The 15,336-nt window shown below is 45.9% G+C and overlaps 2 protein-coding genes across 2 annotated transcripts; one reads left to right on the forward strand and one right to left on the reverse strand.

Moving 5' to 3' along the window:
• The first annotated feature begins 29 nt into the window (after nt 1-29).
• Nucleotides 30-3,115, forward strand: LOC117808476 (cyclic nucleotide-gated channel cone photoreceptor subunit alpha-like). The gene is made up of 5 exons (XM_034678232.1): nt 30-55; nt 481-654; nt 867-968; nt 1,044-1,150; nt 1,232-3,115. Exons 1-5 carry the CDS (start codon nt 30-32, stop codon nt 2,587-2,589), a joined length of 1,767 nt encoding a protein of 588 aa, XP_034534123.1. The 3' UTR covers nt 2,590-3,115.
• A 465-nt stretch (nt 3,116-3,580) lies between these two features.
• On the reverse strand, nt 3,581-15,291 carry LOC117808252 (ubiquitin-protein ligase E3A-like). Its single transcript, XM_034677882.1, has 11 exons — nt 15,002-15,291; nt 14,370-14,414; nt 13,212-13,519; nt 11,137-12,383; nt 10,910-11,054; nt 9,185-9,390; nt 8,944-9,108; nt 8,649-8,804; nt 8,482-8,555; nt 8,257-8,400; nt 3,581-7,937 (listed from the first exon to the last, which is right to left on the reverse strand). Exons 1-11 carry the CDS (start codon nt 15,076-15,078, stop codon nt 7,817-7,819), a joined length of 2,688 nt encoding a protein of 895 aa, XP_034533773.1. The 5' UTR covers nt 15,079-15,291; the 3' UTR covers nt 3,581-7,816.
• Nucleotides 15,292-15,336: the final 45 nt, after the last annotated feature.

Below are 15,336 nucleotides of genomic sequence, written 5' to 3' on the forward strand. Positions count from 1 at the left end.
ATGTACGGTGGTCTAAGGCTGCGCAGAACATGAACAACAGCAACAACAATGACGGGTGAGATAAGAGTGTTCACATCTTTTACACAAAACTGAAATTCAATTTAGAGAGAGTATGAGTCCAATCATTGTTTATTCTAATGTTTAAAATCAGTGTCAGAAACAGTGTTAGACATACAGCATGTATTTTTTGCAGCAGAATATCCAAAGAAACAGAGTAAATAGCAGTAAGTCTGCTCAAAAACGTTAAAACATTAATCTAAAAAATGTAAATGATATTCTAATACTCTATAAGTTTGTATAATTTAACTCTGATAACTTTTAAATTATATATTATCAGTCATTTTGATCTGTACAAGCAGTCTGTGATGATCACTCACTGCTGTGTGGTGTCACAGTGCCACCCTCAGGCCGCCAGCTGTTACTGCAGGACACCAAGATTAAACATTCTGAACCCGACCGTGTTCACTTTCAAATTTACAGGAAGAAAGATGAGAAGAAGGACGAGAAGAAGGACGAGAAGAAAGATGAGAAGAAAGATGAGAAGAAAGATGAGAAGAAGGACGAGAAGAAGGACGAGAAGAAGGACGAGAAGAAAGATGAGAAGAAGGATGACAAGAAAGACGACAAAAAAGATGCAAAGAAGGATGAACCCCCGTGAGTATTTCATCCTGTTTCCTAGTTAAGGTTATTTATTTAATTTTTATCATAATTTCAAACTCATTTCTAAAAAAAGCTGCTTTATAGTCCTGGAAATACATTTTATTTTTAAAGTGAAACATAGAAGATAAAAGATAAATACTTCAGTGTCAGAGTCTTTCTCCATTAAAAACATAATTAAATCAAGAGTACCTTCCTCTCTCTTCCAGAAAGGAGGTGTTCATCCTGGACCCCGCCACAGACGTGTACTACTACTGGCTGTGTACCATCTCCGTCCCGGTCTTCTACAACATGATGCTCCTGGTTGCCAGGTCTGTTTTCTGATCCCTCAGTTTTCCCCTCCGTGTCCGTCCAGACGTCCTCACAGTGTCTTTGCTCCCCTGCAGGGCTTGCTTTAATGAGCTGCAGTACACAAACACGTCGACATGGATGATTCTGGACTACGGCTCAGATTTCCTGTACCTCGTGGACACCTTTGTGAGAGCGAGGACAGGTGAGTGACGGGATGTTTGATAGAATGTGATGACATGTTTGAGTTTATGATTGCGCTGATGGTGTTCTTGTATTCAAACAGGTTTTCTGGAGCAAGGCCTGCTCGTTAAGGACGAGAAGATCCTGAAGGAAAGGTACATGAAGACACGTCAGTTCAAACTGGACGTCCTGTCGCTCGCTCCCACCGACATCATCTTTCTTTATATCGGTATCGACAACCCGGAGTGGAGGTTCAACCGTCTCCTCAGGTCGGCCCGGCTCTTTGAGTTCTTTGACCGGACTGAAACTCGTACCAACTTCCCTAACATCTTCCGAATCGGGAATCTGGTCCTCTACATCATCATCATCATCCACTGGAACGCCTGTCTCTACTTCGCCATCTCCAAGGTGCTAGTCTTCGGCTCGGACACCTGGGTGTACCCGAGCATGAACAACCCAGAATTTGCTCGCCTGCCCAGACAGTACATCTACTGCTTTTACTGGTCCACTCTCACCCTGACCACCATCGGAGAAACGCCGCCCCCCGTCCGAGACATCCAGTACTTCTTCGTGGTAGTCGACTTCCTCACTGGAGTTCTGATCTTTGCCACGATTGTCGGAAACGTCGGTGCCATGATTTCTAACATGGGCGCTGCACGTGTGGAGTTCCAGTCGAAGATCGACTCCATCAAGCAGTACATGCATTTCCGAAAGGTCACCAAAGACCTCGAGGCGAGGGTGGTGAAATGGTTCGACTACCTGTGGACGGAGGACAAAACCTGTGACGAGAAGCTGGTGCTGAAGAATCTGCCGGACAAGCTGAAGGCAGAGATAGCCATCAACGTGCACCTGGAGACCCTGAGTAAAGTCAGGATCTTTCAGGACTGTGAGGCCGGTCTGCTGGTTGAGTTGGTCCTGAAACTTCAGCCTCAGGTGTTCAGTCCCGGCGACTACATCTGTAAGAAAGGTGACATCGGAAAGGAAATGTACATCATCAAAGAGGGGAAGCTTGCCGTGGTTGCAGACGATGGGGTGACGCAGTTTGTCGTCCTCAGCGATGGGGCGTACTTTGGAGAAATCAGCATCCTCGGCATCAAAGGCAGCAAGGCGGGGAACCGAAGAACCGCAAACATCCGAAGCGTCGGCTACTCTGATCTGTTCGCCCTCTCCAAAGACGATCTCATGGAGGCGCTCATCGAGTATCCAGACGCCAAAACGCTCCTGGAGGAGAAAGGCAAGGCCATCCTGATGAAAGATAACCTCATCGACGAGTCGCTTGTCGCTGCGACCGACGCCAAAGACTTGGAGAATAAAGTCAACCAGATTGAAGCCAGTCTGGATATCATGTCAGCCAAATTTAGAAAGATGACGGCGCAGTACGAGTCCCACCAACGCAAAATCAAACAGCGGCTCGTGAACATGTCGAACCAGGTCCATACACTCAAAATGGACGATTATTAGAGTTTGGTGTGTCTGCTGCAGGGATTTGGGACTACTACACATTCCATGGTCCCAGTAGGACTCCCTGTGCTGAGCGGCGTAAATCCAACTGGACGATGACGATGGGAGTTACAGTCTTAGAGAGTTTAACTTTTGCTTCTTTGTCCTTTAAGCAGACTGTTTCTGATTTGCACCATCGTCATTTTATTTTGTACTGACATCAGTTTCTTTTCTGAAAACCAAACAAAATGTTTATGAAAGAGCTGATTAAGAAAGGACTGTAGAGATTACCAGGCTTGTTTGCTTCTCCTTTAACAGATCTGAATGTTCTGATTTTAAAGCTGTTTGTCTCCGAAAGAAAAGACATCAGAACGAAGGCGTACATCAATATTCATGTTTCTACAAAGCAATGATGAGCAATAACACGACATCTCTACGTGTGTGAATGTAAATAAAAGTATTCTGCTTTTGGTTTTCATTCCTGATGTTTGTTGGATGATTTCAGAAACACAGCACTTTGCTTTAAGTTTTATTTCCTGCACTTGTTTTCAGAAGTGAGCATTTTAGGGCCTGTGTCCACTGACAGTGCTTTTGGGGCCTTTTATTTCAGAATGCTTGATCCTGATTCTTAAAGTCTGTTTGAAATGATGCTGCATGGTAAAATAAGTTGCCCGATGCTTAGGACGTTTTTGTACCCAGGACGCTGAGCTTTGAATGTAGCATAGGTTTGTGTAGAAAATGGGCACTGCCAATGCTAAAATGCTGTTAGTGGAAACAGGCCCTTAAATAAAGTACAGGCTTGATTTTTGACTGTGAATTTGGGGGTTCTGTGTCTCTTACAGTCACGCAAATTCCCAAGTTTCTAAGATAAAGCCGCCATAAGAGCGTTTTGATCCTTAGGGTAAAGAAGCTCTCGTTCTGCCTTGTGCGTCTTGTTTAGCGCAAAAAGGCTGAGCACTGATGATACTAATAAGAACCTGTGGAGCAAAATCATGATTATGATGAGTCAGTACACGTTTGGAAAAAAGCAGTCATCTTTATTTAGCATGTTTTCACAACACTGAATACTTTAGCCTTTCATCAGTTTGTATCTTTAAGAATGTAACCGCGGAGTCAAACGAATCGATGAAAACTGCTTCCCTTTCCAAAACCAGGTCGACCTTTTTTAACTTCGCTGGGCTGAGCCCGTTCACATGTCCAGGTGAGCAGCAGCATCTTCAGCATTACAAAACAGAGGTACAGAGAAAACAGCTGGAACCAGACCTGGGATCCATACCTGTTCGAGAAGTCCTCCAGCTTTTGTTTTAACCTTCAGGGAGTCGTCCAGGGTTTGTCCGAATTACTGAAGGATAAAAGAAGCAGCTGAGGATGTTCTCGAATGTGACCTCGCCCAGGTCTGGATGAAACCGTGAGGATGAGAAAGTAAGAGGAACAGAAGAACAACAGCTCAGGGTTGTGGTGAACTTTCACAGACCGCGCACTGTGGTTTCATTAGTGGTGTTTATTATAATCTGGGTCCTGATTGGCTGGTTTTCTGCTCTTAATACCACATCTGTTCGGTTCTTTAAAGTTTAAAGGAGGGTTGACTTTAAGAGCTGACTCAGGTGTTACCTCGAGTGAAGAATGCGTGTGTTAGACCTGTACTACGTTTAATGGACAGCAGGGGGCGACTCCAATGGTTGCAAAAGAAGTCTGAGAAAATGGGCCGACTTCTTACTTTCCAAAATATGGTGATGTCCAGAAGAGCTAAGTTAAGGTTTAGCTAATCTTGTGTATGAGTAAGATGTTCCAGTCCAATCCGAACCAATGTGTGACTTCATGGTTGTTACTTCCACTTCTTAGTCAGCCAATGAAATGCGCTTTGGTCAGGTGGTGGTGGAAAGCAAATATTTGGCGACCATGGTCCTAGAACTAAAGCTCCAAATAAGTGATAACATCCAAATCAGCTCTGTTTATCGACCCGGATGAAGACGTGGTAGGAAGCTATAAAAACCAGGAATCAGACCTTGATAAGAAGATTTTTCACCTCGTAAGGATGCTGTAGAGAAGAGTTTATCTAATCTATTTTAACCACTTATTTAAAGGTAAGTGCATGCTCAAGATTTTAGACTGGGGGGTATTTTTCCTGCTAATCAAGGTGTTGGCTTCCATTTATTTCCTGAAGGGCGTGTAAAACATGAAAACATGACTTGTTGCGACTCATTTGAAATCTGTGGAAAAATGGGCGGAGTTAAGGCCTGTAAGTCAAATCATCACGGCCAAACATCTGAGTAATTATGTGTAACCCTTAACGAATCAGTTTGATCGAATCCACCCTCTGTATGTTTAGAAGCATCAAGAAATGAGGAACAGAGAGCAAAGCTGTAAACACGTTTAATTCTGCTGCAGAAAACGGGCATTTTGAATGTCGACCAACAGGGAGAGAGAGCCTCGAGTGGCCACTAAGAGAACTGCAGTTTTTGCACTTTGCACAACATCCACCAAACCTGACACCTCCGATCCCCCAGGTTTAAATAAGTGGTTGAAATGATTTAGATAAACTGTCGCTGTAGGTTTAGGACCTCTCAGGGTGAGTTCTGCTGTTCGCCTTACGCACTCAGTCGAAGATGTCGACAAACTGCTGAGTGAGAAAGTGAAAACAAAATCATGGCCAAACTACAAAGAAAGATCCAGGTTTGTATTTAAAAAAACAACAACCTTTAAACCAGTGAGTCTGTGTGCAAGAACATTATGCAGATATCACTCCAGTCCTTTTACAAGTTCAGACGATTCTACGGAAAATAAACAAAAACAAAACCATAAAAATAAAACATTGCCTGTTCTGTGGGAAAATGATTTCACAGCTGAACTTCTAACTTTATGTTGTTAAACAGAAAAAGTGCTTTAACACCTGCGGTAGACTTTTCCAGACAGTGGTTTCACCTGTTTCATCCTCACTGAGCGGAACACCGTTCCCCTGATCAGTGAGGGACGTAAATGTACGAAGCAGAGGGACACAGATCTTCAAATGTGAAATGCATGTTCTGGTGTCTTTAAAGCTGAGCTCGTTTTTATTCATTCTGACTCACATGACGTTTTGGAATCGCACCTTCCTCCTGCAGCAGGTGAACAGGCTGTAACGTCTGCAACGTAATCCGTGATGGATCAAAGCGAGTCCTCAGGCTCGGGTTGTTAGTCTGAGAGAACATTAAAGAAAGGATCCTGACAGAGAGAGAGCTTTATGAGGAAGAGGAAGATGATTTACCCACACACAGCTGTTACATATCTCTCTTTAAAGCCTGTGATTCAACACGGGAGCTGCTGGATTATCGTTGCCTCTGTTGGACAGTTTTGGGAGCTGAAGTCACACATAGATAATCACTAAGAGGGAAATAAAGAGGCAGAGTAGAATCTTGTTCTGGGAGTTAAAATCTCTGTTTTTGTCGGAGGAGTTTGTTTTGCTTCAGAAAGATGCGATCATGAACCGGAAACTGTCCTTACATCCACCAGACTCCTCCGACAAAAGCTGTGAATGTTCCCTCAGAGAGCACAGGAGCTGCTGGACAACCTCCACCCCAGTTAGTTTGTTAGTGTGACTTGGAAAGGGCGTGATTTTAGCGTCAAACGAAAGGACAAAAATATGTATCAAAGCAGCTGACGGTGAATCAAACGGATTACATGGTTTCTAATTTGAGTGTCATGATTGCACAAGAGCGATGCATGCTTTGGACTCATCGCCCTGTTTCTGTTTTAGCTCCCGTCTCTTCTGTAGGTGCGTAGTTTGATTGAGGAGTTAGCTGTTTACCTCACCTCACGACTAAAACAGAAGAGGATGTTTGACGGCTGCAGCATGGAGAGCGAGCGTCTGTTGCTACACGGTGCTGCAAACTCTGAAGTGGTTACTACTCTTTCTTAATGCAAGTTAAAGTCCTGCTTCTGCCCGTCCTCTGTTTCTAGTTTATTCTCCGACACTGATAAGAACAATCCGAGCCGCCGACTAGAAGTACTTTAGGATTGCGTCCCAGCCGTTACAGCTGCAGACTGAAGCAAACTACAGGAGCGATTTCAAAACCTGCTCCCCCTGGATGAATAAAATACGGCCCAGGTTTAAAAACACCAGAATGTCCCGGGTGTAACTCCGACCAGATCACAACTCTCCGTCAGTGAAAATGAACTCTGTGTTGTCTGCAGAGTCTCTGTTCTGTGTGAGACGTTTCCACAAAGTGCTAAGTCGGGGGTTTCACCTATCATCTGACTGGATTCGTTGGCACATGAAGAGCTCTAAAGTCTGAGAACATCAGCAGTGACCGGTCTAACAAGTGGACATCCTCCGAAAACGTGCATCGCAGTTCCAACCGCACTGATTATATAAATACTGTTTTTTTGTATTATTATTTAGAGTCGTCAACACAGGAAGACATGGAAATAAAAGGTTTCAAACAATCATGGCAACCTGCGGCCAAAAAACAAACATTCTGAAAATGTCTAAGTGCACTTACACAGCTCTGACAAGATTTGAGTCTAACCTGCGGTGTGTGTCTCCCCCTCCCAACAAGGAACAAAGGCCTGAAATAAAAAAAGAAGAACTGCTCTTTGATAATGTGCCATTCTGGACCAAATGACAGGTGTTTCCGGATGCTTACCTTGATCATAAATGGACTTTGTGGGACCTTAAGCGACGTCTGAGAGGTGGAATGGAGCTCTTTCTTCAGCGGGGATTAAAACCACTACTCTAGGACTAGGTTTTGTCGTCTGTGAACAAGCGTTCAGGCTACGCTAACACCTCTTTGTTCAATAACCGGGGGTTATACCGCCTTCTGAAAACCCAAATTTACATAGTTTAATAATAACCCTCCCCCATTCCCTCGAGCAGGGGCGCTATCCCGACAGGCAGGCGTGAAAAATAACCCATTTAACCTTAAAATAAATAATAATAAGGAAAATGATCCTCTCTATACATAGAAAAAAAGACAGGGAGGCGGCACATTCACAGAACGTGGATGTGGGGGTTTGATCAGGAGGTCTCTGTGCTTACACTGAAGGATGCGGGATGATGCAGGCACAGTAGAAGAACTACTCGAGCGCTCTATTGGAACCATTTCTCCTCTCTGGTTGTTGACTCTCTCCAGGAAACACACTCTGGTTTTGTCGCCTGTCGGATAGTTTCTGATAAAGGAAGGGCGGGGCAGGGTTTCATTGGCCTTCTGAGAAGAAGGAGTCCGTCTGCTGTGTGTTCGGAGCGGGGTGGGGAGGAGGAGGGGTGGGGGGCTCAGAGCATGCCAAACCCTTTGGCATAGGTGATGGCTTTCAGCAGTCTCTCCCGCAGCTTCTCCTTGGTGTTGTACTCGGGCAGCAGCAGCACGTTAAAGCAAGTGTGAGACGTTGGTAACCTGCGGAGACGAGAGGGGACAAGACGACATCAAAACCAACATCAGACATTTAGGTGCATTTCGACCAAGAGTACTAAAGAACTAAAAGGTTCCTGTGCCCCCATTGTTGTCTGCGTTTCGACCGGGGGCTGAAGTCCCGGGTACATCGTGCAAATCAGGCCAGTAGCGTATGGTTTAGCAAGAGCAGGTGCCCCATGCATGAGGTGACAGCCCTTGTTGCACGGGCTGCAGGTTTGACTCCCCTGTCAGTCCATCTCCCACTCTCTCTCCTCACATCTCCCCCACCTGAGCGGCAGTTTCATGTACGGAGCTCCCTCACCTGTCCGTGTCAGGGCCGTTCTTGGCGATGATCATCTTCAGCTTGCCCAACCCCCCTACAGGTGCTCTGTCAGTGCCAGTGGTGAACTGCAGGAAGAAGCGCTTCTGCTCCTCCCCGAATGAGTGCAACGTCTCCCAAAACTCCCTACGATGCACAAAAGCAGCGTTAACATCCCCGAGTGATTCTGCAAGAAACAACTTTTCAAAACTCTGAAGTCTCTCTTACTTGATAATTCTTGAATCTCTGTTGTAACCGCCGTCGTATTCTGTCGTTTCTTCAAGTGCTAAAAAGTCAAGGTTCTGCAGAAACAAAGCACGCATAGAAGTCCAGCGTTAATGAATATTTCAACGACATCTTGCTGTTTTCAAATGTGACATCAGAACAGATCTCACCCTGCTGCCACAGATGAGGAGCTCGATCTCTTCCGGTCTGAACAGGTACTTGAGCGGCGACTCGTTGGTGACCATGTGGAAACCTCTCCTGAATGCTTTGAACTGTTTCTCCACGCTCTTGTTCAGCATGTACTCTGCGTACTGCGCCACAAACTCCTGCAAACACACACACACAAACATCCCGGTTTGGAGTAAGTAACAAATAATAACAGAGTCCTAACCCTGTGAAGACTACTCAGGAATCAATCCTTCAAGACTTCCTTTGAAAACGCTTCATGTGATGCGTCTGACTCACCTTTCTGTTCTCGTTCGTGACTGGAATCTTGTCCCCGTTTTCCCTTAAATCGTACATGAGTGGATTCCCGAACAGGTCCGTCTGGGAGATCTGAAACGTGATCATCATGTCCTCCTCCACGCTTCCCTCGTACTCCAGCAGCTCGTTCAGACTCTGGTACAAAACCTTTTCAAGCACAGTGTTCAGTTAAAACCACAGCCGTCTGAAAAGCTTGACTCTATGAGCTTAAAGAGGTCCTTACCGGGTTTGCGTCGGCCAGGTCCCTGAAGGTTCCTTTCTTGCCCATGAGCTTCCTGTAGACCACCATGGGGAAGTGGACGTCCAGGATACAGTTGTTGTAGATGGCCAGGCCGAGGACGATGCCGATCAGGGTGTACTGGCCTTCGTTTTCAAACGAGGACGGGTTGAACCAGAACAGTTTGGTGCCCTCATCGTACGTGAACATTCCTGCAGGAGAAGAAGGGACGAATGTTGTTTGATTTACAGTAAAACCTCTAATAGAAGCCTGCCCCAAATAAAGGCCTGGTCATATTATAGACTGAGAAATTAGCTTTTACATGTCAGACACGGTGGTATCTAACATGAACATGACATGACGTCTAAGTGAACATACCTGCAGGAGGAGAAGGGACAAATGTTTGATTTACCGTAAAACCTCTAATAGAAGCATGCCTCAAATAAAGGAAAAGCTACTGAGGCACAAGGAGGACTTTACTGAGCTGGGTTTAAATGTGGAAATAAAGGCTGAAATAACAACGGTGCTCTATTCAAAAATCATTAAAAGCCAGCCCCAAATAAAGGCCTGGTCAGATTATAGGCTGAGAAATGAGCCTTTACATGTCAGACACGGTGGTAAATAGTTATTCAGTTCATTACGGTAAAAATCCAGCACAGTATGGTGGCCCTGACTTGCCAAGCAGAACAACGCTAACTTCTTCAAGTCGCCTTTTACTCTGTTAGAAGTTACGTTGTTGTAATTGAGATTTGTTGCACTTTAGGTCTTACTGAAGAAAAGAGCCCATCATGAAAAAATGTTTGTTGTACGTGTACGCGACTGTTACGACACACGTGGACTCTGTATAGATTTTCAGTTTGTGCTGAATTAAGGAGGAACATGCTTCTAAAGAACTCTCTGTGCCTCAGAACATCACATAGAGATGTCTCTGAAGCGGAGAGTGCTGTGCGAACGTCTTCACTCTGAGTCACGCGCCACTCAAACTGAAAGCAAAAGTACACGTTCAAGGTTAGTGTATTTATCCTGCCTGTAATCTATTAACTCAAACAGAGCCCACACACACACACACAGTTTCACACACAGCGATGGAATCATTATTCAGCTCCGTTCAGGGGAAAATCAGCTTCAGGTTCACTTCTCAGTAAAAAGGCTTTTGATTAAAGCGGCCTTTCAGTGGCACACAGATTCTGCTGAATAGAGAGAAAGTGTCCCACGTCTCAGGAACTAAGCTGCACGGTGAAACATTCTCGTACGGACGGGAACGAAAAGAGGAAAAGCAATCCTCCCGCAGGAGCTTTGCTGCATGCGTCTAAACGGCCTCTGTGTACACGCCCAGAAAAGATACTTCAGCTGTTTCATATCCTGAAAAATCAAAGCATACGTGTCCGGTTTAAGTCACTTTTAAGAGCTCAGATGTTTTTAACTACGTGTTTAAACCACCAGGAGGGTTTTTAGGTAGATGTCTAGATCTTAAATGAGGAGAGGAACAGTGCTGATTGAAACCTCTTGAAGGGTAAACACAGACTGAATTAAAGACCGAAGAAAACGCAGAACACACAGGCATCCTGCTTACAGTTTTTATTTCTGATGTGAGCCCCATCTGTGTTTGTTTTCCCTGCATGTCACCGGCTTAATACGTCCTGATACCCGACACCCTGATGCCTGGATCTGTTGTAGATAATGCAGTCGTAAAATCCGACCAATAACGTCTGAAAGTTTGTGTTTCCTCACCAATATCCGGGTTAAAGATCTCCTCCACCACCAGCTGAAAGAACTCTTTGGAAACGCCTCCTTCATCAACACCTTGTTCTCCTTCAAACTCCACGTACAGCTGCTTCTTCAAGTCTGCAGGATTCTCCATCGCGATCATTTCCAGCTGCGGACACACGACAAATTAAATCAGACTTTAAATTTTTCAAAAAGAAAGAGGAGGTGGTTTGAAACCGGCTCACGCTTACCCTGACCAGAGCGTCGTCGATGATGTGGTCTCGCCGCACTTTGAGCCTCAGGTACGGGTTGAGCTGCTGACCCTGCACCAGGCTGTAGAGGACAGTGATGCGCCGCTCGCTGTACATGCGGATGCGGTTGTCGTAGTACAGACCCAGGTTCTTGGTGACGGCGTTGAGGATAAAGGGGCAGGTCATAAAGGAGAACTTGTTTTCAGTCTCCACCTTAAAGAAAGTGTAGTCCTTGTCCATCTCCAGGACCTCGTTCAGCGGCTCGTTCACAAACTCCTCGAAGAGGATGAGCGGCCGCCGGCAGTCGTTGGTGCGGATCCCGAGCTCCGTCTCCAGCGGGTCCACGCGGGGACTCTTCTTGTTCCTCCGCTCCTCGCCCAGCAGCTCCTGCAGCGTGAGCTCGCTGGACTCGGGGATGGGCTCCTCGTCCTCTTCCTCGTTGTGCTCGACGTCCAGGTCGCCCCCCAGCACGTTTGCATAGTAGACGATCTTCAAGCACTTGGTTGACGCCACCACCGCGTCGTCGTCGTTGACCAGGTTGCGGCTGTTGAACTCGTTGCTTATGACCTTGTACGTGATGAGCTGCTGGAACGTCTCCACCATGCGGCGGATCTGCTCGGCGCCGTAGTGCGACCACAGCCGGGCCAGCTTGGCCTGAGCCGGCAGCGGGAGTTTGCTCATGGCCTTGCAGAACTGCGGCAGAGCGATCTCCAGGTACTCCGGGCTGTGGAGGTTGTTGTTCTCCATCACTATTACAAACAGGTTCAGGTAGTTTGGGTCTCGTGAGTACACGTTGTGGTACGTCAGGTCGCACTCTACGTTCGGTGAGAGGTAGACCAGTGCGTTCAGGAAGGCCGCTTCTATCTTCTCATTGGACAGCAGGCGCTCGTAGACCCGCCGCACCGCCTCAATGTCCACTGTCACCTCATCGGGCGCCAGCTTCTGGACGTCGTTCTCGTCCGAAGAGCCCTCGCCGAGCCGTGACGACGAGGAGGCGGCGGGGGAATCCTCCTCCATTGCAGAGCACGCCGCGGCCTCCTTCTCGTCCTCGTCTTTGTCCTCGTCTTTACCCTGGAGGGACTTGAGCTCCTCCTTGGTGTGAGGTTTGGACCTCCTGAAGCTCTGCACGAGGCCCTCGGCGCTGGAGAAGACGCGACCGATCACCCGTATCAGAGGCGAGTAATCCTCCTTCCCTCCGCAGATGTCCAAGATCTCGTACACTTTCTCCTCCGTCAGGAAATTCACGTCTGCAAAGACAATCAGACATTTAATGGTTAAAGCCTTTAGAATGACAAACTGTGATGCATTATCTTGACAGTGGGACATAGAGGAGGAGAAACTCGAGATGTGTCTTTTATCAGAAGAGACTAAATTGGTGCAGCAAAAATAAACTCCCTTTAAACTCTGAGACTGTCGACTACAAACACAAACATGATGTTGGTGATTTGGACGTTAGAGGCAGCCTCCTTCCCTGACATCTCATGACCTCTAAAGAGCGAAAGAGAAACTATATTTATATTTTGTATTGTTTTTAATCACTGGATGTGTTGGTTTTAGAGAGCAGGAGGCTTCTGTGTTTGATCTCGGCCTCCAGACCTCTGGACAACCTCTGCCCGTTGAAGCCGTGTCAGAGAAACCCTGGTGGTTAATTTTACTGCAAAATTCAGCTTTAAATGTGCAACTTTTATAATTCTTCCTTTAAAGAAATATATTTAACTCCTACAACGTGAGACAGAAATCTTAAACGCCACGTGAAACGGCGAGAAGAGGGCTTCTTTTGCTTGCATAATTCTACAAGGGAGTGCCGGTGATGCTGCTGACCCACTGCCTGACTAGTCCTGGACTTGCACTCTGCATGGGAACTTGCAGCAGCAATCAAATGCAAGAAAAATTCAAGGACATGTGTTGTTAGATGCAAAACAAACAATAAGTCATGGTTTATAGTTGTTCCTTTCACTGTTGAGCCAGTTATTGAATATTTCTGATCATATATGAGGATGTGATGAAAACAAAAGAAGCTTTAAAACCTGATTTCATAAACTATCTGAATGTAGCCCCACATCCTCGTCTCTCACCTTTGAAATTGTCCCGCACAGAGTGCATGTCTTTATGGTTCATCTTGCTGTTGCTGCAGGAGGAGTTACTGCGAGCGCCGCCGCTCTCCAGGTACGCGGAGGCCGTGCCCTTCTTGGAGGGGTGGGGGTCGCATAGCTTAGCGTTCACCTTGTAGAGCTCCAAGGCTTTGACCGCCGCCGCGTTGTTGTCCATGCGGCTGAAGCTGACCGACGAGGCACACCAGGAGTTGGGACATGACTCGTTCCCACAGCCCTCCGTTAACTGGTGGTAGTAGCGCTCTATTAGATGTTTGGCAGCTGCTCGCTTCCTGTGTTTGGAAGAGAAGGCACGGCAGATTATGAGCATGATGGAATCCTGTTTAATCATCATTAACTGCAGTTTGTGCACAATGGGATTAGTTAGAGTGATGAGATTGATTACCATGTTTACAACTCAGAAATTATTGACCCATTGATGCACTTTAAAACCAAGGACGGCTGATGAGCACGGCGACATGAATCACTCCATCAGCTCCACTCAGGTTTGGTATTTCAGATTAAAAAAACTTGAAGATAGCATCCACTAAACTCTCGATAGAGACTCCAGGAACACTCCTTACCCCGTTTTAATTCATGCACATGCTCAAGAGAAGACTTTTGGGAATAATGTATGCTTAATAATGTTTACAGAAAACACTTGTCCTTCCCTTAACTGAAAACAACTTCCTTCTGCGTAGGAACTGAGTCATGCAGGACTACAGCGTAGATTGCATGCAGAAGTAAAATAACAGGATTAATTATCATGCAACTTTTAGAAGAAGCTGTTCAGTCTCATCCCAGGATTACTACCTTACAGTTTGAAACGTTTGTAGCTTTAAGTACGCCTTAAGTATTGTAAAATCTGAAAAAAACATGTCCACTGTGCTTTAATAATTCAAACCTTCAACTCAGAACCTGGCACGACAACAGGACTGACTTGTTGGTTCCTAATGTCGCAGTCCTGTCACTTACAGTGTCATAAGATTCTATTAACATGCGTCAACATGCAAACACAATCTAACAACACAGAACAAGTTAGATCAGATACAAACAAAAGCAAAAAGGGGTGTAAGCGACTTCTGATGAAGGCCAGTGATAAACACAAGCGTACAGACGTGTAGTTACAGCGGGTCAACTTACATTCGGCTTGCTTCTGGGTTTTCTATTTCAGTCTCCTCGTATTCTCTGCACAACAAACACAAACAACAATCAGAGTCACAGAGGTCAGGGTGTGATGCATTCACAAACAGTGCTACAGTCTCTGTGTTGGCTGTATGAAGGATTTCAGGAATAGTTGCACACTTTGCAAACTGTGCATGCTTCTGGAGGATGACTGCAGCATGAAAAGCATCGTTAGAGTCAGTTTCTTGCAGATTTGCAGTGATTGGGGTCACACTCAGGTTATATTATGTTACAACACATGCAGTTGTTTTCCTAAGTGTTAGTTGTAATTGTTTGAGGGAGTATCAAATATTAAAACCACCTCATTTGAAAAGAGGGAACAGCAAAGCAGGAGAAATGTCAGAGAGCTGCACAATCTGACGCTGACTTAGCAAGCTAATGTAGCATCTACTAGCAGGCTGGCCTTATTATTTCTACTCATAATTCTTAAAAAGCAACAATTTTAAATATCTAATCAAACAATCCTTGCATTCACTCTGTTAATATGCATGAATAAACACGAGGTAGCAATGGCATCTACACAGCGAGCAGAAACAGTTAGCCAGCTAGCTCCCATAGCATCCCCGGTGTTTCCTGAGAACGTCCCCCACCTCAGTGCTCCTCCCGCGGGGCTGCTCTCGGCCTGTGGTGGCGCACACTCACAGTCCTCCTTCTCGTCGGAATTCATACGAGGCTTTCTCCTCGGTTGTTTTTTATTCCGTTGAACGTTTCCAGTCCGCCACAGTCTGATTGGAAGTACAACAGCACGATAGTTTGAGTGTAGACGAGCAGCGTTAAGAGGTTTTTAAACACTAAACTTCATTCATGGCCTTCCTGGTGCTGGCTCTCTCCTCTGCCGGAGCTGCTCCGCCATCTTGACTTCACCATTAGCCTGTCCCACAATGCACCGCGCGGCAGCAGCAACTAGACCTGCTGGAATGGATCA

This window comes from Notolabrus celidotus, chromosome 24, assembly GCF_009762535.1.
Source record: "Notolabrus celidotus isolate fNotCel1 chromosome 24, fNotCel1.pri, whole genome shotgun sequence".
Classification (NCBI taxonomy): Eukaryota; Metazoa; Chordata; class Actinopteri; order Labriformes; family Labridae; genus Notolabrus; species Notolabrus celidotus.

Coding starts and splice junctions, on each gene's coding strand:
- LOC117808252 (XM_034677882.1), bottom strand. CDS start 15,078: ATGAATTCCGACGAGAAGGAGGACTGTGAGTGTGCGCCACCACAGGCC. Junction 14,415..15,001: donor CCCGCGGGAGGAGCACTGAG/GTGGGGGACGTT, acceptor TTTGTTGTGCAG/AGAATACGAGGAGACTGAAA. Junction 8,556..8,648: donor TCCTCATCTGTGGCAGCAGG/GTGAGATCTGTT, acceptor TTGTTTCTGCAG/AACCTTGACTTTTTAGCACT.
- LOC117808476 (XM_034678232.1), top strand. CDS start 30: ATGAACAACAGCAACAACAATGACGG. Junction 969..1,043: donor ATGATGCTCCTGGTTGCCAG/GTCTGTTTTCTG, acceptor GCTCCCCTGCAG/GGCTTGCTTTAATGAGCTGC. Junction 1,151..1,231: donor CTTTGTGAGAGCGAGGACAG/GTGAGTGACGGG, acceptor GTATTCAAACAG/GTTTTCTGGAGCAAGGCCTG.